The 23,774-nt window shown below is 33.8% G+C and overlaps 6 protein-coding genes across 9 annotated transcripts; 3 read left to right on the top strand and 3 right to left on the bottom strand.

Annotated features, from left to right (window-relative positions):
- Window positions 1-4: 4 nt before the first annotated feature.
- On the bottom strand, window positions 5-2,152 carry LOC130664180 (probable NADH dehydrogenase [ubiquinone] 1 alpha subcomplex subunit 12). The gene is made up of 3 exons (XM_057463998.1): window positions 1,977-2,152; window positions 1,731-1,813; window positions 5-374 (listed from the first exon to the last, which is right to left on the bottom strand). Exons 1-3 carry the CDS (start codon window positions 2,075-2,077, stop codon window positions 133-135), a joined length of 426 nt encoding a protein of 141 aa, XP_057319981.1. The 5' UTR covers window positions 2,078-2,152; the 3' UTR covers window positions 5-132.
- A 405-nt stretch (window positions 2,153-2,557) lies between these two features.
- On the top strand, window positions 2,558-4,514 carry LOC130664176 (GTP-binding protein 10 homolog). The gene is made up of 4 exons (XM_057463993.1): window positions 2,558-2,770; window positions 2,954-3,260; window positions 3,477-3,695; window positions 3,848-4,514. Exons 1-4 carry the CDS (start codon window positions 2,735-2,737, stop codon window positions 4,453-4,455), a joined length of 1,170 nt encoding a protein of 389 aa, XP_057319976.1. The 5' UTR covers window positions 2,558-2,734; the 3' UTR covers window positions 4,456-4,514.
- LOC130664175 (tRNA N6-adenosine threonylcarbamoyltransferase, mitochondrial) lies at window positions 4,490-7,632 on the bottom strand. The gene is made up of 5 exons (XM_057463992.1): window positions 7,401-7,632; window positions 6,425-6,683; window positions 5,387-5,515; window positions 4,952-5,308; window positions 4,490-4,886 (listed from the first exon to the last, which is right to left on the bottom strand). The coding sequence occupies exons 1-5, from the start codon at window positions 7,610-7,612 to the stop codon at window positions 4,587-4,589; spliced, it is 1,257 nt and encodes a 418-aa protein (XP_057319975.1). The 5' UTR covers window positions 7,613-7,632; the 3' UTR covers window positions 4,490-4,586.
- A 202-nt stretch (window positions 7,633-7,834) lies between these two features.
- On the top strand, window positions 7,835-9,647 carry LOC130664173 (nuclear RNA export factor 1-like). Its single transcript, XM_057463990.1, has one exon. It carries the CDS (start codon window positions 7,835-7,837, stop codon window positions 9,539-9,541), a length of 1,707 nt encoding a protein of 568 aa, XP_057319973.1. The 3' UTR covers window positions 9,542-9,647.
- A 21-nt stretch (window positions 9,648-9,668) lies between these two features.
- On the bottom strand, window positions 9,669-17,376 carry LOC130664170 (integrator complex subunit 1). Of its 2 annotated transcripts, none has more exons than XM_057463982.1 (4): window positions 17,219-17,376; window positions 11,282-17,150; window positions 10,931-11,203; window positions 9,669-9,801 (listed from the first exon to the last, which is right to left on the bottom strand). In XM_057463982.1, the coding sequence occupies exons 2-4, from the start codon at window positions 17,118-17,120 to the stop codon at window positions 9,686-9,688; spliced, it is 6,228 nt and encodes a 2,075-aa protein (XP_057319965.1). In that variant the 5' UTR covers window positions 17,121-17,150; window positions 17,219-17,376; the 3' UTR covers window positions 9,669-9,685. The 2 variants fall into 2 exon arrangements, with proteins under 2 accessions (XP_057319965.1, XP_057319966.1); XM_057463983.1 differs by having other exon boundaries at window positions 11,282-17,147; window positions 17,219-17,375.
- LOC130664172 (DNA replication ATP-dependent helicase/nuclease DNA2) lies at window positions 17,344-23,633 on the top strand. Of its 3 annotated transcripts, none has more exons than XM_057463988.1 (7): window positions 17,344-17,470; window positions 18,549-19,506; window positions 19,581-21,519; window positions 21,586-21,779; window positions 21,870-21,881; window positions 21,952-22,138; window positions 22,935-23,633. In XM_057463988.1, the coding sequence occupies exons 2-7, from the start codon at window positions 18,608-18,610 to the stop codon at window positions 23,532-23,534; spliced, it is 3,831 nt and encodes a 1,276-aa protein (XP_057319971.1). In that variant the 5' UTR covers window positions 17,344-17,470; window positions 18,549-18,607; the 3' UTR covers window positions 23,535-23,633. The 3 variants fall into 3 exon arrangements, with proteins under 3 accessions (XP_057319971.1, XP_057319970.1, XP_057319972.1); XM_057463987.1 differs by having other exon boundaries at window positions 17,451-17,579; XM_057463989.1 differs by lacking the exon at window positions 21,870-21,881 and having other exon boundaries at window positions 17,451-17,579.
- Window positions 23,634-23,774: the final 141 nt, after the last annotated feature.

The raw sequence follows: 23,774 nt of genomic DNA, 5'->3' as shown, positions 1-23,774 counted from the left end.
TAAATAAATTTCTTAAATAATTTTTTATTTACACTAATTTTTATTTAAATAAATCTGCGCTATCAAGTATCGCATGTTGGATTTTACGTCTACATATTTATCTTTTTTTTGTTTAGAGTAAGACAATTAATTTTACTGCGGAGGTTTCCAAGCTTCAATTTTGGGTTGTGTTGTACTGTAAGGCATGTAAGCTTCTTTAGTACCCGACATATTTTCCCTGTGTTCAATCATCCACTTGTACTTTGGTCTTGATGGATCCTCATGTGGTAGCAAATCCGTTTTGTAATGCAACCATCCAAACCATTCGGCTGGTACTTGGGATGCATCGTAATCCATATTGACGTGATCAGCATAAATTACCCAGCGATTTGTACCTAATTTTAAATAATAACAATTAATATTATTTTCGTGATACCAACATCGAAACTTGTAGTTTCAGTATCTTTACAGCCAGTCGAAAGAAGATAATTTCAGTCCAATGCCGCGAATTAATTAATATTCATTAGCAAACGCGTAAATTGTTAATGCCTTCACGGCTGCCCAATTTCAAAACACAGTAACTGATAATAATAAAATTTTTGAAATACGTGTTGAATCATATTTACAAGACTCCACTGGAACTAGAAATACTAAAAAATTTATTTTGAAAAATTTATCCCGTACTCTGTTTTGAAATTGGGCAGCCGTTCAGTCAATGGGCAGAAACAATGAGTGTGAATGTAGCAGACATTAGACAAATTTAAAAATTATAAATGAACAGAGTAAATGATTTAAAAAATAATATTTATAAAAAATGCACTTATTAATTTTAAAATTTTTTAAATGCACATTTTTAAAAAATTTTATTTTATCAATTATTTACTCTATTTATTTATAATTTTAAATTTGTCTGTCTTCTACATTCACACTCATCAGAAACAAATTTTTTTTGTCTCTTGAGAAGAAACGAATAATATTTCTGCCCACTGACTGAAGACATTCACGGTTTCAACTCTGATACTTGTTATTTTTTTAATAATAATTTCAGACCATTGATTTTATTTATGTAAATGACAGTTATTAAATGCCGCAAGATGGACAGTGGAGTCGAATTTGAAATTTGCGACGTCGGAAAGCGAGAAATAATCATGGAAATAGATAGGAAAATCCATGATTATCCTCACCCATCTTCATCCATCCTAATTTATCCTCATACATTCTCAGTAAATGGTTCAAGTTTCGTACTTGAAAGTAGTTAATTTCTTATTCATTGTTTCAAATATTACTTTTTTTTTTTTCAACTTAATCACTGACTGTGATTAAGTTTTACAAAAATTAGTGTCAATTATAAATATTATTTATAGCTTCTGCTTAATTACAAATTCCAAATGACAATTTACGCTTACGTTAATAGTTGATTACACTATTGGTCTTAAATTAACTTATTTCTAACTGGCTGCTAATGAAACTTCAAGTTCCAATGCACCCTAGTAGTTATCTTAGTCAAGATCTTGAAATCACAGTATATAGATATAATATTTCGCTGTATTCTCCTTGACTTGCTCAAGATTTGCTTCAGAATTGATCAATATTGCCACTAGGGCAGGTAATCTTAAAAAATCTTGTGTATAACTCAGGACGAAACACGATTTCAGACTACGGGTGATTTCACCCTGGTCTGAAATCGTTTTGTTTCATCCCTTGTCATACAATACACTATTCCATAAAATTTTAATAAAATAAATATTTACCGTAGAAGTAAAAATCATTTTGATAATAACGGTTGCCGTATTTATCAGTACCAACGTGTTTACCAAATTTCAAATTATCTGTTCTGTAATAATAATAATAATAATTGTTATTAATTAGCAGATTCAACTGATTGATAAATATACTGGTGGGAGTAAATTGAATGAATAAGTTGATAGTTGATACTGGAGATGAGTGACAAGATGAAGTAGTAAAAAGGTTGCAATGGATTATTCTAAATAAAATACCTGTAGAGTGTTCCTAATACTTTCAAAGGATTAGGTCCATTCTGACGAATTATTTTTGCTAATCTAATTATTTGGTCTATATGACCTTTTATAAAACTCATTGTTGTTTTTCACGATTATGTAAATACGACAAACATCAGGTAGACAATTGATACAAATTTTAGGTTATTATTATTTTTATGATCAATAAAAGAGATTTGACATGAGCGACGATTGATAATATCAATAAAAATCGAATCTATTCTTACTGACAGACGAGCAACAAATCGCGCGTCATCTGGCGGGAATTTAAAAAAATTCAAATTACAGTACCCTGATCCTGAAATTGACAGACGATCAACAATTTTCGTATTTTTTTTTCAACAAATCAATTGCAAAAAAATAAAATATAAAAATATGCACATGTACAAAATTTAAAAAACTACAGGTGCAATTTTTTCAAATACTTTTTTTTTTAATTTATTGTTTAAAAAAAAAAAAAAATCCAATTAGACGTCGGCTAACTTCAGGATCATAAAAAATATCAGTCTCGAATCGTTTGAGTTAAAACAATCGATTAAAAATTTAAATACAGTAAAAAATCGATTGTAACAATAATCGACTTTGAATCGTAGCTCTTAACACTCAGCACTTTTGTTTATTATGATAAACAAATTAATATAAAATTTAAAAAAAGTACTTTTGTTATAAATAATTTAAGTTAATAAAATAAAAAATTTTAATATCATTTTTGACTTTAAAATTTCAAAAATAAAAAGATGGTTTTCTTGACACGTTTCTTGTGTGTCCCCAAGGTAATTTTTTCGAATATTATTTATTTATAAATACAGAATTATTTTTTAAAATAATAATTGTAAGTGAGTGAGTGTAGCAGACATTAGACAAATTTACTCTATTCATTTAAAATTTAAAATTTGTCTGATGTCTGGTACATTCACTCATTAATTGTAATTAATATTTTTATTACTGTCCTGCAGAAAATTCCAAGAAAATTTTTAAGAGCGGGTTTTCTTGACAGTCTACATCTACGAGTAAAGGCAGGTACCGGTGGCATGGGTTTAGCACGATACGGTGGAGTCGGTGGTCGAGGTGGAGATGTAGTTATTGTAGCTACTGAAGGATTGTCATTACATCATATAGCTGAAAAATATCGTAACCGGAAAATTATAGCCGGCCATGGTAACGACAGCGAGAAAAGAGGGATCATTGGTCAACCTGGTGACAATGTTGAAATCCAAGTACCTCGAGGAGTTACCATCTATGATTCAAATAAAACTGTCATTGGTAAATAAATAAAATATATCTCATGACAGTTAAGTTGGCAGACATCTGACAATTTTTAAAATTTTTAAATAATTTTATCAATTTAATTGTTTAAGTTTTTTGTATGTAATTTAAAAATTGTCTTATGTCTGCTACATTGCACTCATATATATCTCGCATCATCTCAAGGTTTGTCATAAAGCATTAGAAATAAAAAAAAAAATTTATTTGCAACAGGTGAAGTAGATCAGCCAAATTCAAAACTAGTTGTAGCTCGTGGTGGAATCGGTGGTTGTCCAGAGAACGGTTTCAGTGGACAGAAAGGCCAAAATCATGTGATAACTCTCGATTTAAAATTAATTGCTGACGTTGCTTTAGTAGGATTTCCTAATGCTGGTAAAAGTACTCTTCTAAGATCGATATCAAATGCCAAGCCACGAGTTGCTGATTATCCTTGTAAGTCTAATTAATTAATGATCATTTACTGATCACTAAATAATTAATAAAACTTCAATCTTCGTGTCCATACTTTACAATAATTAATTTGTAGAAAACAGGACCAGAAGAATAAATGAATTAATTTAAATAAATTTTTTATTTTTTTTCAGTTACGACAATTCGTCCTAATTTAGGAATAATTCATTACCCAGACCTCAGAAGAATTACCGTTGCCGATTTACCAGGACTTATTGAAGGAGCTCATGTCAATATTGGCATGGGCCACAAATTTCTCAAGCATTTAGACAGAACAAAACTGCTTGTTTTTATTGTAGACATTCAGGGTTTCCGTTTATCACAACAGCACAGTTACCGTGACTGCCTCGAGACAGTCATTCTGCTGAACAAAGAATTGGAACTTTATAACCCAGACTTGTTGGACATGCACGCAATTCTTTTGGTGAATAAAATGGATACTCCGGATGCTGATGCTAAGTTTAAAGAAATAGAATCAATGTTACGTGACCTCAGTACAGTAATACGTGAAATTCCTGATGAAATACAACCCGAGAGATTGATTGAGTTTGACGAAGTTATAACGACATCATTGATTAAAAAAAATAAAGACGAAATACAGATGATTAAAGATCGAATACGTCATCATCTAGACAGAATAGCTGTAGAAGAAGTTAAAAAACGTGAAGATAAAAATGTTGAAGTAGAACTGTACGAAAAACTTAAATCCGAATCACGAACACACGCTCCGACGATGGTTTAATTTTTATATATGTGTAAACTTTATTTTGTATATGTAAATAATTATTCTTATTAAATAATTTTATAGTAATTGTTATTTAAAACAAACAAACTATTTACACTTTTTACATTTTAAATTAATTAGTTATTAAATCAAGGGTATAAATCTCTGGTTTTTATGTTTTGGGATTTAATATCTGCGTCTTTAATTAACTGCGTCCAGTCTTCACCAAGTGGCGCTCTGGCCTCTGAATCAGCTTTTTCAATTTCAACTGGATCTCTAAGTACTCCAGCATCAGCTTTCCATCGTTCAATTCCATTCCAAGCAATCATTATACCATTGTCCATACACAGTTGTGGTGGTGGACGTACTAGACGATAGCCCGTCTCGTTACAGACTATTCCTAATGCTTTTGCAATAAAATTATTACACGCAACTCCTCCTGATACAACCTGCAAGGAAAATTACATTTCATTGAATTTCTAACTTGATAAATAAATAAATAAAATTAATATACCAGAGTACGTTGATTATGAGGAATTAAATTTTTCATATCCAAAAACTCCATAGCTCGTTTTGTTTTAAGACATAGTTGTTTAGCGATAGCTAATTGAAATCCAGCACAGAGATTTTCAATGTCTGGAATAATTTCATCGCCTATTACTTTTGATTTAAATTCCTGGCGTTTAATATGAGACGTTACGCTGTTTTTTAGTCCAGAAAAACTGAAGTTGCAGTCACGGTAATGTGTCATGCACATTGGGAATTCAAATTGTTCTGGATTTGTTGCTTTACTTGCTGCTAATTCTATTGCTTGCCCGCCATTTTTACCCCAATATTCTGGCAGATTAATCATTTTTAGTCTACGCGCTGTCTGAAGAGTTTAAAAAATTGTAATTGATAATTTTAAATTGTAAAAACTATTTAATTATTTATTTAATTAAATAGATACCTTATCGAGTGCTTCACCAGGAGCATCATCAATTGATTTACCGAGAATATAAAACTCACTGACATTTTTTACAAGTGCCAGTAAACAGTGACCTCCTGATATTAACAAAACCAGAAATGGAAAATCAACCTAAATTCAAAATTAATTCATTTTTATTTATATAAAAGTGGAGTTTCACCGGTTTTAGTAAGCAACCATCTAGGGCGTGTTCAGAAACACACTCTAGAAGAGAAATATTCAACTCCTGCGTTTAGAAATATCCTCTGGTCGAACCAGAGGTGCGATTTAACATTACAAAGGTACTAATCACACCTGGATAGGTAATTTTTCATCTCTAGAGTGTATTTCTGAACACGCCCCTAGTATTGCACATATCGCTGGACAAATTCCATTAGTATAAAAAACAATACATTCATCAAGTATTTAAAATTAATGTGACGTAACTGACAGTTGCAATTTTTTTAATTTTTGAATAAATAAATGAAATGTAAGTCAGGTAAAAGATCAAGTACCCGATCAGGGAACTAGTACCCGATCACTCCATGTATTTGTATAGATATATTTAGTAAAATCTAGTAAATGTAGATAGACAAATACATGAGTGATCGGGTAATAGTTCCCTGGTCGGGTATTGGGTCTCGTTCCTTAAGTACAATAATAGTATGTTGAGTGAGAAGGGAAGAAACAAAATGATTTCAGACAAGGTTGAAGTTGGTTGACATCACCCACAGTCTGACATCGGGTTTCATCCTGAGTTACGATATTTTTCATGATCACCTGCATCGGAACTTAAAGTTTCAGTGACAGTAGTCAGTCAGAAGCAAGTTAATTTAAAACCAATGGTGGGATCAACTGGCTGGAGAGACACTGAAACTTTAGGTTTCAATGCTGGTATTATAAAACCATCAGTAAGCGCATTTTATTAAGTTTCATTATTTTAATTGATTGATTTTTTTATCTAAAATTTATAAATTGTCTCATATCTGCTACATTATTGCCCATTTATTTAAATTGTAATCAAAAAATCAAAATAAATACCTTTTCAACCATTCTTGCAGTCAACGCATGTGCTTCCATATGATGAATAGGAATAAATGGTTTGTTGCCGACTCTCGACAAATATTTACCGAAATTCCTACCAATCATCAGTGACAAAGCCAGACCTGGTTTGAGAGTCGTGGCTATTGCATCAACATCTCGTAATCTCAGCCCAGCTGACCGCAAAGCTTTTTCACATACATCTGTTATATTTTCTCTGTGCAATTCTCTTGCTACCGGTGGAATTATTCCTCCGTATCTATAAATTTATGAGCATTAAACAAATATATAAATAAAACAATAATTTATTATCTTAAATGTATCAATAAATCCGATACTGAAAGTAGCAGACATTGAAAAAATGTATTTCTTTTAAATAAACAATTAAAATATTTATAGAACAAACTTTTAAAAATTGCGTATAAGAAAATTTAAAAAATCATTTTGTGCGTAAATTAAAAATAGTATTTCACTTACAAGCAATTTGTTTATAAAAATTATAAAATTGTCTGATGTCTGCTTCCCTCAGTATCATAAATAAATAAATGATCTCGAAGTTAGCAGACAATTTACAATTTTTTGATCTTTTTTTCAACAATTCAATTTAAAACAATAAAAAATAAAAATATGCACATGTAGAAAATTTTAACGATCCTGAAGTTAGCGGACAATTAAAAATTTTTGGATTATTTTTTGAACAATCAAATTTGAATAAAAAAAAAAAATAAAAATATGCACATGTAGAAAACAAGTGCAATTTTTTAAAATATTTTTTTTCATAATTTATTGATTAAAAAAAATCAAAAAATTATTAGACGTCGGCTAATGTCAGTATCATAAAATTTTAAAAAACTATAAGTGCAATTATTTGAAATATTTTTTTTTTTGTAATTTATCTTTTTTCAAAAATTTAAAAATTATTGGATGCTGGTTAATTTCAGTATCATAAATAAATAAAAATAAAATAATAATTTACTTTAAATGAACATCAAGTTGCGAATGTAAAGCATCGCCTAGAATATTCCCATTGCTATCAACAATAGCAACACCCGTATCATCACAACTCGTTTCAATACCCAAAATTTTAATAACTCTACTGTTACTATTTGAAAAATTTCTATGGAAATTATTCATAAATTTACTGAACAAATTATTATATTTCATAAACTTCATTTTTAAAATAAACATTCGTCATAAAAATTTAAATAAACACTAAAAATATATTTTCCTCTACACACGTGATGATTTTCTGTCTTCGTTGCAAGCCGGTCTTTGTCTATCAGCTGATTGCGCCAACTCCGCCAACTTCTGTTGATTCTGATCCTTACTTTCATTATCAGTGTAAACATATCGTCAGTGTGGTTAAAAAATATCAATTTCCGGTTTACTGAAAATTAAAATAAATAATCAATGAGAAAAAGAAGAAATAGAATGCCAACGGCATCAGTTCAAATAAAGTCAGCAACCATAGCCCTGGCAACAGCAAATGCAGTCGCTGCAGTGACAACACCACCGACCACCTCAGCAGCTCCAGTAAACACAACCTGCGAACCATTGAGGTTAACTCACATTAAACCATCTTTCAATAATCATGAATTAGCTTTAGCTGCTAGACAAGATCTATGGCATAAATTTATAATATTTGACGTCGGTGAGTTCAGCATGGAAACTATTCTGGACTCTATTTTATCAGCTTGTCAACCAGAGGTTATCTTGCCAGTCCAGTACCAAGTCGATGACTCCAACAAAGCGACTTTTCTTGCTAAATGCACTATCACCGCGATAGATACTTTCGTCAAACAAGGACTGATGATAAGACTGCCTGAGGATCATATTTTAAAGATGGATATAGTCTTAGGTTTTATAAACATGCAGGATCTAGATATAAACTTACACCGTATTATCGCTGATGTTTTAAATTCGCGGTATGACGGCGTCAAAAAAATCCTCAATCTCGAGGACTTTCATCATGACAAACAACTTGGGTCACTTTATTGTCCCTTATCATCATCTGGAGTTTTAATTCTGGTGTTAAAATGCTGCAAAATGCGCATAGGAAATTCGCGGGACAATAAATTACAGATACGTGAATTAAATTTACGTAACAATCGATTATTTGGTATATTGTTGTATGAAAAATTGTTTGGATTCAATCTAACTAAGCTGGATTTAAGTCATAATAAAATTTCAAACATTGACTACTTGCGTTATTTTTCCGAGTTCAAAGTAACGGAACTCTGTCTTGATGGTAATCCATTCTGCGAACAGTTCAATAAACCAGAAGATTACATTCAAGCTGTTAAATATGTGTTTCCAAACCTACAGAAACTTGACGGTGTTATAATTGATGTAAAACACCAGCATATTCCTCTTAGTCAAAAGTATTTTTTGGCTGACGGATCACGAATGAATCTTGTGCGTCAATTTGTCCAGCATTATTTTACTCTATTTGATCAGAAAGATCGGACCGATTTGAATGGACTCTACGAGTCTAATGCATTTTTCTCAGCGACATTTGGAGATATCGCTAACCCACGACACAGACAATTGACTAAAATACTTAATATTAATAGAAATTTATTGAAAGTTGTTGATTATTCGAGATGTTACAAGTATTTGTTGAATGGAGCTGGTGAAATAATTGATTCTTTGAGAAAATTACCGCCCACGTTTCATAATTACAAGACTTTTTCAATTGATATTCTTCATCAGGGTAATAAGCATCTGGCAATTAACATCCAGGGACCATTTTTCTACCGCGAGTTCCCGATATCGCTCTTCTTTAGCCGCACATTTATTATTGTCGAAAAAGAAGACCGGGAATTTCGAATAGTCAATGACCAGTATCACATACGGAGTGGAAATGCCACGATGATTGAGAATAGTAATGCGAGTGCTGCATTGAATGTTGTGCCAGACTTCACTCCCACTTACTTGGGCGAGGGCGAGAAAAATGATCTAGTTAAATTTTTATCAAATGTCAGTACGATGAAAATGAGTTTTTGTCGGGAGTTTCTTGAACAATCTGATTGGAACTTGCGAGATGCTATCAGTAAATTCATGAAATCTTATTCAGTGAATGACATACCGCCACAAGCTTTTGAATCAAAGTACTAATCTAAAAATTATTGTAATCAATTAATAATAATCATCATTTTTTTTTTAATACAATATACATGTAAATATAAATTTTTATTTAAATAAACAAACAAATGAATAATTATTTTATATATTTATAATCATTTTTTATACTGATTGTTATCAACATCCTTGCTGTATATTTAGTAGCATTATACTTTTAGTTATGTGAGGAATCGTGTTGACGTTTGAATTAACTCCTAATTCAAATACTTTTTGCAACAACGGCAATGCATGTTCTGTAAATAAAATATTAAAAAATTTATTAATTAAATTTGAAAATTTATAAAATTTTGTGTTCGGCTGCTTGCTCTGAGCTCTTTAAAGCAGAACCGATTGATACCGAAATAATCCGATGTCAATTTATAAATTTAAAATTATTTTACTCTGAAAATTTATTTAAAAATAAGGAAATTTTTCCTTAATTTTTATGTAATGTTCAAAAATAGATCATTTGTCACAATGATCAAGTCGTTATCTATAATTTTTTTTTTTAAATTAATTTAATAAAAAATATTTTACATTTAACTAAACAATTTATGATTTTGATAAATAGGTCAATCGGTTTATTATTCGAACTGCGACTTTAAATTATATAAATTTGTAGTGTTGGGAAAACCTCGTTCACTTTTGAAATTTTTCACGATCCCTCCGAGCAGCCCAAAGCACGTCATTTTATTTAATTTTAAAATATTCAAATTATTTTTTTTTATTCAAGACTCAAGTAGCACAGAGACAACTTTAAGATGTCATAAAAATATCTTTTAAAAGGACAAGACAAATGTTTTTTTGTTGTTCCAAAGCCAAGTATTTTTATGAAAATAATACATACAGATGTTGGCTCTATGAGCCATAAAAAATTTCTTATTTTTTCGATCTTAAAAAAGACATTTCAATTAAAAAATTTAAATGACAGTTGACAATTATTTGTAATTTACTTTTTGTCGTCACTTGTGTCAAGTCCTTTAAGCAGATAATTTTTTCGTGAAAAATTTCTGATTATTTTGTCAACATTTTAGTGCCTTATCGACAGCTCAAAAAACAGCCTCAAAACATGATACTGAAGTCAGCCGACGTCTAATAATTTTTGGAATTTTTGTAAAATGATAAATTATAAAAAAAAAAATATTTCAAAACATTGCACTTGTAGTTTTTAAAATTTTCTATAAGTGCATATTTTTATTTTTTATTTTTTTTTGAAATTTATTCGTTGAAACAAAAATCAAAAAACTGTTAATTGTCTGCTAACTTCAAGATCATCTTAAAACTCCTATCTTATAGATGTCACAAAGCCGTGTGCTACTTGAGACGCCCTACATAGTGACAGTCAAAACTATTACGGACACTTGTAAAATAATAAAAAATTACCTTGCATACAGAGAACAACATCAGGAAGTCTATCAAGTGCAGACATTAAAACATCGGACCTAGGACTATCAAGGCAACGTTGGAATGCTGATAATATCGTAAGATTAAGTGTTGGTCGATGTTTCAGCGCCTTTGCGAGCAATGAATGAGCAAGACTTCTAATATTTCCTTGGGGTGATACCAATAACTCAGTTAGACTGTCAGTGACGTATTCAAATATCAAAGGCTTGCGGGATGACAGGTGATCTATTTCTTGCAGAGCCGATAAGACATCTAGTAAAATTATTTATAATTACAATTAAAAAGTTTTCACAATTATTTTAAAAGAGTTAATACTGAAAAGTTGTTTACCTTCGCCTTGAATTTTCCCGAGCGCTCCAACAAGGAGGTGCCAGTGCTGAGGTAAGCCGGTGTCTTGATGATTGATTGGTGGTGGACCAGCTAAAAATATTTCCTCCCCATTACTTCCTTCTCTGGGTCCCGGTATCGTGGCAATTAATGATCTTAGACTGATTACTCCGGAATAGTATGACTGGAGTTCACGTAACACGTGGACATGATTGTGAAGATACTTGAGGGCACGTTGAGCGTCATGTGAAATGTAAGATTGTAATAACGCGACAAATCTATTTAACAGTGTTAACAAAGTATGATGTTCTTTGTAAGTTCCGTAGTTTTGGAAACACTGGAAATAATTTTCCAGTGTATTTTCCAAAGCAGTTTGATGCTCCTCGTTGAACAAATAAGGCTGAAGAAGTTCCAAAAGTCCCATGACTTGAATAAATAAATTTAAATGATTTCCTGTACGGAAGTCAATCATGTCTAGGTGCGATCTGCCCGTAAGCGATGATGCGAGCATCGGTAATTGCCGGAGAACTAGGATTGGATGTACCGCTGCCATTTTCCTAGCACACAATTCAAACTCCTGAGACTTTGAGATCCATGATTTTTGTCTTGGAGTCGCTGCTAGTGCGGTCAGCAATGAATGACTCATACAGTCCAATACTGATCCAGTCCACTCGGTAATCTTGGCACCGGCGACAAATTTTTTAGCTTGAAATTGATTTAAAAAGCAAATGACTTTGGGTATTTTCATGTACATGTGCAGAAGGAACTGATGAGCCATTTCTGATTCAATGACATTTGTGTTGTTTATCATACGATCTGCTAGATACTTAACGACTTCAGACGTTAGCTTTTCTTTAGTAGACAGGCAATGCTGGAGTAAGTCGAGCCGTAACTCCATTTGCGTCAACGCAGCATTTTTTCCCTGGCGACCGTGGACGACAATGGCTTCGGCTACGACGTAAGCCACCAGAGTTAAAAGCTGCTGTTGGGTGAGCAGTAAAATGTCCTCTGGAACGTAATGCTTGGGAGTGAATTTATCACGACCTTGCCATAACTTTGGATTGCACGTTAGGGCCCACAGAAAATCCAGAACAGCGGTTGGATCGTATTCTTCATCGCATTTAGCTAGCAGGTGTCCAACGCACTTGTACAGAGTCGCCCAGCTTGCGCGATGAGTCAGCAGAGTCAGCAGATAAGGACGATAAGCATGAGAATTAACGATACTCTCATCAATCTTTACATGTAATTTTGATTTACCAAAGAGAAGCTTCATTTGTAAAAGAGGACAGACTCCAATGAGCTCAGGTTCGATCGACGCCAACCAGTCAATCAAAAGACCTGTTCTGGGTTTAATCAAACCTTCATTACTGTCCGACACCAATGATTGGGCCATTGCGTTGACTAAAATATTATTGTTCGCGTTTTTCAAGAGAATATCTAGCAGAGTTCGTCCCACACTCTCTAAATTAACTGGGTCTGTGTTTTCTAAAATTTCTGAAGGCTCACGTGTTTTAGTCAAGGCCACGAGGTCATTGCGTCGCGCTGTTTTAGTTTTCTGGACATCAGCGAAGTTACGTAGAATAGACAAAATTGGCGCTTTGACATCACCGATAAGTGAAATTAAATTCAAACACATACTTCTACCCAGATCAATCAAGTTCATTGGCGTCCCAGGTTTTTTTAACGGCAATAAAATAATTCTCATTAGTGTGCAAGAGTACTGAGGCATGTGGACAAGTGATGAGAGAAATTGTTCAACTTGCATTGAACTCAACACACTGCAGATATGTTGGATTGCTAAAATAATAGCACCGCTTTCTTTTGTTGACTTTTGCAAATCTTTAGCCAGTGTTTTATGTAATCGTCTGTAGGCTTCCGCTTTCTGCACCAATGGAATATTTTCAATGAACAATTTATTTATCAGATGAGGTACTTCCGTTTTAACTGGATACTGTATGACAGATTGATTTTTAATCATCGCGCTCTGAGGTAATGGCTCTTGTAATTTTTCTGTACCAACTACTGCTGCCTCGAGTAACTGTGGCTCGACTAGTTGGAGTACTTGAACAAATACCAGACCACCAGTTGCACCGCGATGATGTTGCACCTTTACCAATTGCGCCATGTAAGCTTTGTCAAGTACAGCTTCGCCAACAGAGCCCGGGTCGATTTGCACAGCGAGATCTAGTGTATGCAGCAATTTACTCATTGAGGAAACTGGTATTCCAAAACTCTGGATAAAAAGAACCAGTTGCTGGGGCTCAAGATCTTTTAGAGCAGCGTCAACGAGTCTGGGCACATTGCTCCGTATCATTCGTAACTTTAACCAGTCAGGAATCAGCAGAGCTTCTTCACTGGTATCAACAAGATAAGCCTTCGGAGGATCGCTGTCTTCAGGGAACCAGGTCTCCAATAAATCATTTGACAGTCCACGTTCATCGATAACGTCATACGTCAAAAGAATAATCATTGCATGGACAACGAGGATGTGCATCGTACATTCTTCGCCGCTGCTCCACTGTACGAGTATCTGATCCTGGCTTTCGGACCACGTGTAGCCTTCGCCACTAGGTGAGCGCGCTTTTCTCAAATAATTACAAAATATTGTTTTGAAAGCTTGAAGAGTTTGTTTAGCTTGCGGACAATCGCTGTCAGGTTCTGGTAGTATTGCTGCAGTTATTGTGCTTCGCTCAACAACCAACTGGGATATTTCGTTTGCTAAGTCTGTAAATTCTGGTAGTTCGTCGTCCACAGTATGTTCAGCTAGATAAGCAATATAAGCGCGTACTAACTCTGGATTATTTTCAACTTGACAAGCGCTACGCAGTGCAACAGAGACCAGTGTCCGTACTGCTGAAAAATGGGGTATGGAGGGAAGCTTTCGCAGCAGCCAGACTTCGCTTTCGCTGCTGCCGTCAACTTCCATACTCTCGTCTTCAAGAGGAATCGAATCTAAAACTAATTTTAGTCCTGTTATTGCTTGAATACGACTGTTACTCTGTTGACTGCTTAGTCTTCGTAAAAAGTACTCCAATACTTCGTAAGCGTGTTGTTGATTTTCACTAGGATCTGTCAGAAGTTTTTGAAGATGTCCAAGTAGTTGCTGCTGGCGAGGTTGTTTGTCCACAGCTTGGGCGGTCGTTGATAGCAAAAATTCACAGAGGCACTGGACTGGCAGTTGGCTGAGAGAACCTTCGCTGTTTTGCACAAGATCAGCCAACCACGGCATACTTTGAGACGAACTCTGCTGCTGTCTCTGTATGATGTCCAGCAAAAAATCAGGCTTACGTGAACGGCAAAGCAAATGTCCAAGTCTGTGAGAAACGTTTAGCGATTGAATATGCTCTAGTATTGCTGGCGGTGGTCTTCTTGCTATTCCACTTGGATCCATAGTAATTAGCTGTGGTAATAATAAACTATTTGACTCAGATATTTGGACTTTTGTCGACGCAGCAGCCAAGTGCGACTCGTACTCAAGTATTTCTAATTTTTCGCGAGCCTCTCTCTGCATTTCTTTAGCACGCTCTTGTTCAATTATCTCCGGAAGTGCTAGAGTCGGTGGTGGATATGAAAAATGATTTGTTATACACATCTCCATAAGTGTGCGCAGAATTGGATAACGATTCCAGCCAGTAGCACCAATAGTTGTGGGATTGTGCGCTGCTAGTATCAATAATATGGTCCAGCCTTTCCAGTAATTATTAGATATCGCAAGATTCGGAGGAGTGTAACCAGACGGTATGTTTATTGATCCAGGAGGTTGATACACACACAAATGAAATATTAAATCAATGATATCTTGTTTGTCTGCTTGTAACATCGGGAATGTTTCCGTTGAATTTCCAGCCGCGCGTCTTACCAACTGGTCAACGACGTCCAGTATTTCTAGCTGAGAATTTCCTATTTCTTTGGACATTCCCATCATCATTATTCGCAGGACAGTAGTCTGTAATAGAGGAACTTCGCAGACGATGCGCATAAATAATACACGGTCTGTTTCCGGTGGCCAATTGTCTAACTTGTAATAATGCTCAGGAGAATCCAACAGCATAATTTTTTGAATAGCCTTCAGTAACTCAACTTTACCAACTCCATAAACTGCCTGAGCTGACGTCTGAAGCCAGGCTGTCGTGTCATACTGGATCGTCGAAACCAGCTTCTGAAATTGTTGTAGAGGCGCAATATCTTTTTTCTCACCCCGTTGGGTCATCAAAACAATTTCTTTTACTTGCGGGCTTATCGCTAAAAACATACAGAGGCAGAGTAAATCAATTATTGATGCAAACATGCGTTCTTTAAATTCAAATGCCGCAAGTTGTTGCAATATTTGCGGGCGCTCTTTCATCATCGCTCGTGCGAGTGTTATCATATTTATATCATGACGACAAACGCGTATTATCTCACGGAAAAGTGCTCTCAGTGGACGCAAAAAGTCTTCACGATTCATCAAGAGATCTTGGAATATTTCTGCTAATAATTTTGCAGATGCTTCTGGCGCTGCTTGAAACATAACTGCCAACATTGGCATGTTGTTTGAATTCCTGGCGTTGGATAATTCATTGTAGATTGTGTGCTTCAACATGGTAGATAAATTTTCCGGGTGTAATCCTATCAGTTCTTTGATTCCATTTAAATACAAATTAACGACTGCTTTTGTTTTCAATCTCAGCTTCACCAGCTGACTTATCACCTCGACATCACGTTGTGTGTGAGTGGTACAGTTGAAGCAGATGTAAATCAATAATTCCTGAGCTGGTTTCATGAGCTTGGGGTTGTGTAGCCACACTTCAATACGTGGTAACACGAGATTTCGTATCTCCACGAGACCGCATGCGGACGAAAGTAATTTCAAAACATTTTTTGTTATTGACTCCGGTTGACGACGGTTCAGTTGTTCCTTAACTGCATCTAGTACTATTGTTTCGACAGTCTCAGGACATTGTGCATACCTAAGACTCACAGTAAATTCCGACTTGTCTTTATCACCAAGTTGTATTGTTGATGTTACCGAGTCTTCGTCTTCCATTGTCGACGGGCTGTGACAATCACGAGGTGCTAGTACAGATAACTCATGCTGGAGTGCACTCTTGGGAGGTATTCTTGTACAGAAACCTGTTAAAATATTGTCTGTAAAGCCTTTACATTCGTCATGATCAACCCATACACGTTCGCCCAGCGCGTCTTCAATGTACAACTTTATAAAAATATCTGGCCAGGCTTTTTTGTCATGGAATCCGCGCATCAGCAGATTAGCAGCTAGTACAGGTACCAAAGGATTGCCTTTGCTCTTAAAATTATGAGCCTGATCACGTTTCAAGAGCGAGGACAGGGCATGTAGAATACAATCATTTGAAAATATTGATGGTCTTATTTTAGCTAAATACATAAGCCCCATGTAGAGCAGAGAATCAGGTTTCCATCGCTGGTTTTTAAGAGTTTTAATGGCGCCGCAAATTAAACCAATAACTTTATCACCCTCGTCATTGTCACTGGCTTCCAGTACCATGGGCACCAGGTCTGGGGATTCGCAATCAATGGCCACGACTTCCCAGGCCTCAGCACTGGACATCGGTGGACGTGGATTACTGCTAGCATGACTTAGCTTAGCTTTCTTCGGTGCTATGTAAGACTGCAATGAGCCAGCAGGTGCTTCTTTCTTTCGTTCTGAACTCGACGCCGTTGACGAAGTTGATGACGTGCTCGGCTTGCTGTGTATAACTCCAGGTCTTTTAGACTCCAGCACATCTCGACCACTTTTAGAACCCAGTGCAAACAAATCTGGTGGATGCTGAGCTATTTTGTTTTTGCCTCGGCTGATTATCGCTGGTTTATTTCGCTCCATATTTTATTTTGTTTCTCCTCTACGATCCTGCTAATTAATTTTTATGTCATTAATTTATTTGTAAACTTAAGTTATTATATTAGGTTAGGATGTCTTACCCAGTATTCCCATGCTGACACTTCAACGGACGTTATGGTTATGAGCTGCTCTGTTTATCTCGTTTGTTTATATCACGATTAAGAACATCCACCAGGAAGCGCTGCTGATCAACAAAAATGGCCAACTTTGACAGCTGTCCGTTGCACCCGTAAAATTTCTACAATCACTTATTATTATTTTTGTTTTTTAATCTTCAGCTGCTTCAACGTCCATTTTTCCCTCCTTTATTATCTTTGTTGTCATAAATTCACGTGGGTTATTTTAATATTACTACCGGTTTTATTTAATTTATTTTTCATAAATAAATAATTTATATTTTGTTTTAAATTAGTTTTAAAAATAGAATCAGAATTTAAAAAGGCAATTCTTTAAATTATTTTTATAATCAATCATTACTTTTTTTTTAATTTTAAATTAATTACAACCATATATTTTTTTGTGAGTGTGAGTGTAGCAGACATGAGACAATTTATAAATTTTAAATAATTAAATTTAAAAAAATGCGCGTACTGATTTTTCATTGATCTAAATACGCATTTTTAAATTTTTTTTCTACTTACATTTCGTTTATTTATTCAAAAATTCAAAAAATTCCCACTTGTCAGTTACATTTACTCTCATTTTTATGATACTGAAATATTGTACTGAAGTTAACCGGCGTCCAATAATTTTTGGATTCATTTTTAAACAACAAATCATAACAAAAAAAAATATTTGAAAAATTTACACCTATAGTTTATAAAATTTTCTACATGTGCATATTTTTATTTATTTTTTTTTTTAAATTAAGTCGTTGAAAAAATAAATTCAAAAATTTTTAACTGTCTGCTGACTTCAGGATCATTACTGAAATTAGCCGTCTAATAAATTTTGGATTTTTTTAAAAACGACAAATTTAAAAAAAAATTTTTCAGAAAATTGTACCTACAGTTTTTCTAATTTTCTACTGATGCATTTTTTTTTTTTTTATATTAATCCTAAACAGTTGAACATGGGTCGTTTGTGTCTAAATATTCTACTGTAAACAGCCAACATGCCTCCGAATTTCGATGAAAATGTTTATTGAAAAAGGAATTTTACGGGCTGGCAATAACTCTATCGCCCAGTTAGAAGTCCAAAGAAGACCTACGAATTTATTCAGATTTTTCCTTACAGAATACAGAATATCATAGTAAATAAGTGGCAGCCGCTAATGACCCATGTTCAACATTTACGGGTGAAAACAGACACCGGATTAGGGTTAAATTGTTAAAAAAAAATCCGAAAATTGTTGATGGTTGCGAACTTCAGTTATTTATAATAATAATAACAATACATTTTTATTTTTAGAAGTGAGAGCTGCTGTAAAAAATATAAATGATAAAAAGATTGTCAATAATAAAAAAAATATGAATAAAAGACAAAGAGAAATGGAAGATTATGATGATGATCGTAATAAAGTTAGCAAGCAACGTAAAATAATAAATAGCGATACACAAGACAGTTGTTTTCTTGATTTAACCGATGACAATTCAAATGATAATGATGAAGAGAAGTACAGTAAATTTACTGCATTGTTAGATGACTCCAGTTCTGATGATGATGGTACTAATGTTGGAAATAAATCTGACAACCAACATCCAGTGACTAGTAAAAATTCTGTAGCAAATGAAACTAAAGATAAAAATGAATTTAATAAATTCACTGCTTTGTTGGATGATTCAAGTTCTGATGACAATAATGATGTAGAGAGCAAATCAAATAATCAAAACTCAGTGTCATCTAGTACAACAATGTCTCCAGCAGAAAATAAAACCAAAGATGAGTACACCAAATTTACTGCTCTGTTAGATGAGTCCAGTTCTGATGATGATAATGATGATAAAAATGTAGGAGATAAATCTAGTAAAAAAGATCATCATATAGATGTTGGTGACAGTGCGCTGGTGAATGAATTACTGTCCCAGTTTTCAGACGATGATGATGATGACTCGTCTTTTATTGATTCTGGACGTGGCGCCAGTCTTGCACTGACAGATCAGACAATTTCTAGTCTGAGTGTCCCATCAAATTCATTTAATGATAAAAAAAATAATTTAATCAGCCAGGATTCTGAACTGATTATTGAAGACGGTCTTGGTGATTTCTTTGGCGACTGGGATGATGACGATAAAAATTCAGCGTTGGATCTCACACAGTTCAGACGTTGTGAAGTTATTGAAGTTAAACGTCAAATGCGATGCACGCGAGTCTTAGTTGAAGACTTGGAGTCTGGTAAACGTGCTGAAGTTCTGTGTTCCGAAAATTGGTAATTATTTTTTTTATTCGAAAGCTGATGAACTACGCAGGATAATCTGTATAATTTTTTTGTTTTTTATCTAGGCTAAATACACAATTTGTAATCGGCGAGCCGGTGATGGTGAAAGCTGTTAAATATTTTGACGAATGGGTTGTCAATAACGAGAGTGGAATGTTTGTTACCCAAGCAGATACTCTTGTATCCGGAACATCAGTAGTCCAAGGAATATTTTGCGAGCGTCAAGGAATTTTAGCTCAAAAATTTAATGGTATTAATTGTCTACCAAACATTCCAGCAAATGATGCGTCAATGTCTTGCGGTACTATTGTACACGAGTTACTACAGACTGCACTCAAGCGCGAGATTTATGATCTACCAGGAATACGGGCTTTGCTGAACAATATTTTAAAGCAACCGCACATTGTTCAGTTGATCTACGGTTCTGAATTGACGACAAAGGAAATAAAAGAACTCCTAGATGAGTATGTGTACATGATAAATCAATTTATGGATCGTTACGTTATTGGCAACACACCCGATCACCGTGACAATGACTTTCCTGGTACGATTTCTTGTGTAAAAGACGTCGAGGAAAATGTTTGGTTGCCTTCGTTGGGTGTTAAAGGTAAAATAGACGTCACTGCTGAGGTAAGTATCGATAAAACACGTAAAATTATGCCGCTGGAGATAAAAACAGGCCGCGCATCTTATTCTGCTGAACATAAAGGACAATTATATTTGTATACGATGATGTTGAAGTCATTGGGCCATGACGTTAATTCAGGACTACTGCTCTACATCAAGGAGAATAGAATGCAAGAAATAGCGAGCACACGTCACGAACAACGTGATTTAATTTTATTGAGAAACAGTATCGCTTATTATTTATCACGACAGCCGGTCGTCACAGAAACTGAAAATGAAAACCAAGAGATTATCAAAAATTGGCTGTTACCTGAATTACCAGAGCCTATAAATTTTGTTACGGCTTGTAAAAAGTGTACTTATAATACAGCCTGTTGTTTATTTGCTAAACACGATCCTAATTCTGAGCTTTCAGAGTCACACCCACATGTGAAACTCACTTCAACTCTGCTTCAGCACTTGACTGACGATCACATGCGATATATAATGGCCTGGGTATCAATGCTACAGATGGAGGAGTCGTATAATCGTAGTGCTGCGGGTAATCGTTCAATATGGTCACAGACTCCCACTGAAAGAGAGACACAACGCATGTGTATGAGTTATTTAACGGTTGTGAAACCGGTTGTCAAAGAAGATGAGGATGCTTTTATTCTTACATTCGTACGCGGGGAATTAAAAGACGACAGTATTAAATTACCAGTTAAAAATTTCAACGAAGTATTTGACAAAGATGGATATGTCATGGTAAATACTTGTATGAGAATAAATATTATTACTGGTTACGTAGTTGATGTCAGTAAAGATTCAGTATCAGTTTCTGTGGAGAAAGACATCACTAAATGGAGTACTGCTAAATTTTATCACCTTGATGTCGTTGCTTCGGCTATGACTCCGTACAGAGTACTTGGAACTCTTGCGACCCTTCTTGCTGACAATGACATCACAAGAAAATTACGAAGAATTATTATTGATAAACAACCGGCATCATTTGGTGATGAATCGCCTACAAGACTGGCTTACGGAGAGCCGGCTAGAATACTTAATACCCTTAATAAGTATCAGCAGGAAGCTTTAAAAGCTGCTATCTGTACCAATGATTATGCTTTAATAAAAGGAATGCCGGGTACTGGAAAAACCCAGACACTTGTTGCGTTAATTCAAATTTTAGTTCATTTAGGAAACTCAGTATTGATAACAGCCCATACTCATGTGGCGGTTGATAATATTTTGATAAAATTACATGAGAAAAATGTTGATTTTTTACGTTTAGGTTCGAAGAACAGAGTCCATCCGAGTTTACATCATAAGATTGACGAAGTATTTCTCAGACAGTGTGATACGGTAGAAAAATTGGATGCAGCATTTCGTAAAAAGGCATTTTTATTTTTTTATTATCTTAAAGTAATAAATAAATTTGAATAATTTGGTATTTTTTTTTAGCGTATTGTTGCAGTTACATGTCTAGGTGCAAATCACACACTTTTATCACGACGTATTTTCGATTATTGTTTAGTGGACGAGTGTACGCAAGCATTGCAACCAGTATTACTCCGTCCACTATACAATGCCACTAAATTTGTACTAGTCGGCGATCCAGAACAGCTACCGGCTGTAATTAGATTCAATGAAGCTAGGTGAGAATTAATTGTATAAGCGTTAATTAAATAAATATTTTTTTTTTCTTTTACATGAACCAATTTTGTTATCTGTTTTTATGCACCAAGGACAATGATGTCGTATGTAGACTTGTCAAAAAAATACTTAATTTAATTTTTTAAATTATTTAAATAAACCTATGTCTTTTAGAAAACTAGGTATGAATGAAAACATGTTTAGTAGACTGGATAGTGTTCATAATACACGTATTTTGAAGCAACAATATCGAATGAACAAACCAATTATGGATCTTGCTAATAAATTGACTTACAATGGAGAACTTTTGGCGGGAAATCAGAAAATAGCCAATGCTACGTTAGAGTTCGTTAATAAAAAAGTAAGAAAATTTTTTTTAAATTCGATTCAGGGCATTCTCAGGTAGTGCTCCCCCCCTCCACTTTTTAAAAATATGCAATAATTTTCAACTGTCATAAGCGTATTGAATTTTTATTAATTAATTAAAACTTTAATTTAAAAAACAATTTCACTGAGATATAGAATTTTTAAAAAATTACTTACAGTTGCTATCAATTAGGAGGTAAATTTGAAAATTCAAATTTTAAAATTGACATGAAAATTTTATTGAATTTTATGTAACAAATTTCGTTTAACTCCTAATTGATATCAACTGTCAGTAAATTTTTTAAAATCTTTATCTCAACGAAATTGTCCGTTTTTCAATTAATACTTTACCCTGATTAAGAAGTCTAATTTGAAATGATTTGAAAAATCTAAATTATTTCATATTGTTTCATATCATAAATGATTCAATTTAATTTGAAATGATTCGAGCGTTTAAATAATTTCGAATAATTCTAAATCATAAAATAATATTTCGTCATTTTTTAATTCAATATGATTTAAAATGATTCATTCCAAAATTTATACTCGAATGCAAAATAATTTAGACAATTTAGAATGATTCAAAATAATTTAGAGTTACGTAATCTCAAATCATTCCAAATTAGATTTCTTAATCAGGGTAATTTTTTTTGTAATTAATTAATAAAATTTTGATACGCTTGTGACAGTTGAGTTATTGAAAATTTCTAAAAAGTGTGGGGAGGATACTGTCTAAGAATGGCCTTAAAATAATTTATTTATTATTAAATGATAACTTTTTAATTTATCAGGTCGTGGAATCCAGCGAAGGTTGGGTAAGAAAATGTCTATCTTGTGATTTGAAAGATGCCGTGATTATGCTGGATACCGAAGATACTTACAATCTACGTGTTGAAATAAAATCATCGCATGTACTTGATAATGAAGTATCTCGTTGCGTTAATTACTGTGAAGCTGCCGTTATTGTAAAACTATTAAATGTATTGAGAGAAGCGGGTATTGAATCATCAGAAATAGGTGTGATTGCGCCATTCACTGCTCAAGTTTCTCTTCTTAAACGTTTAATTGAAAATAAAATAGAAATAAATACCGTGGATCAGTATCAGGGGCGTGATAAGCGTGTCATTATACTCTCGTGTACGAGAAGTGATAGACGTGAGTCGAAAAAACAAGTAACAGATTATGAAATTTTAAATGATCATACCAGAATAAATGTTGCGCTTACTCGTGCTAAGCACAAGCTTATTATTATTGGCGATAGACAGAGTCTCGTGAGATTTACACCTTTTAAAAAATTATTTGATATACTTAATGACGAAGTGATGGTTTTAAAACCCGGTTGCGATGATTTCGCTTGGGATAAGTTGAGTAAGTTGGTTACTAAACCGTAAACTGCTTGAGAGTAAACGTACGATATTTATACATAAAATTCAAAAATTACTTTTTCTTTCTTTATTTATCAGCAATAAAATTTTTTTTAAAACTTTTTATATCCATGAGTTTTAAATTAATTATTATCCTACTCCAGTCATCGCATCACAGTAATCATTAATTTAAATATTTATTATATTTTGGTATTAAAGTATAATAGATTATTTTTATTGACCTTTTGGCATCTACAGGAGTTATCA

This window comes from Microplitis mediator, chromosome 2 (genome assembly GCF_029852145.1).
Source record: "Microplitis mediator isolate UGA2020A chromosome 2, iyMicMedi2.1, whole genome shotgun sequence".
Taxonomy (NCBI): Eukaryota; Metazoa; Arthropoda; class Insecta; order Hymenoptera; family Braconidae; genus Microplitis; species Microplitis mediator.
Note: the sequence above shows the minus strand (reverse complement) of the source record. Positions and strands in the feature narration are given on the sequence as shown.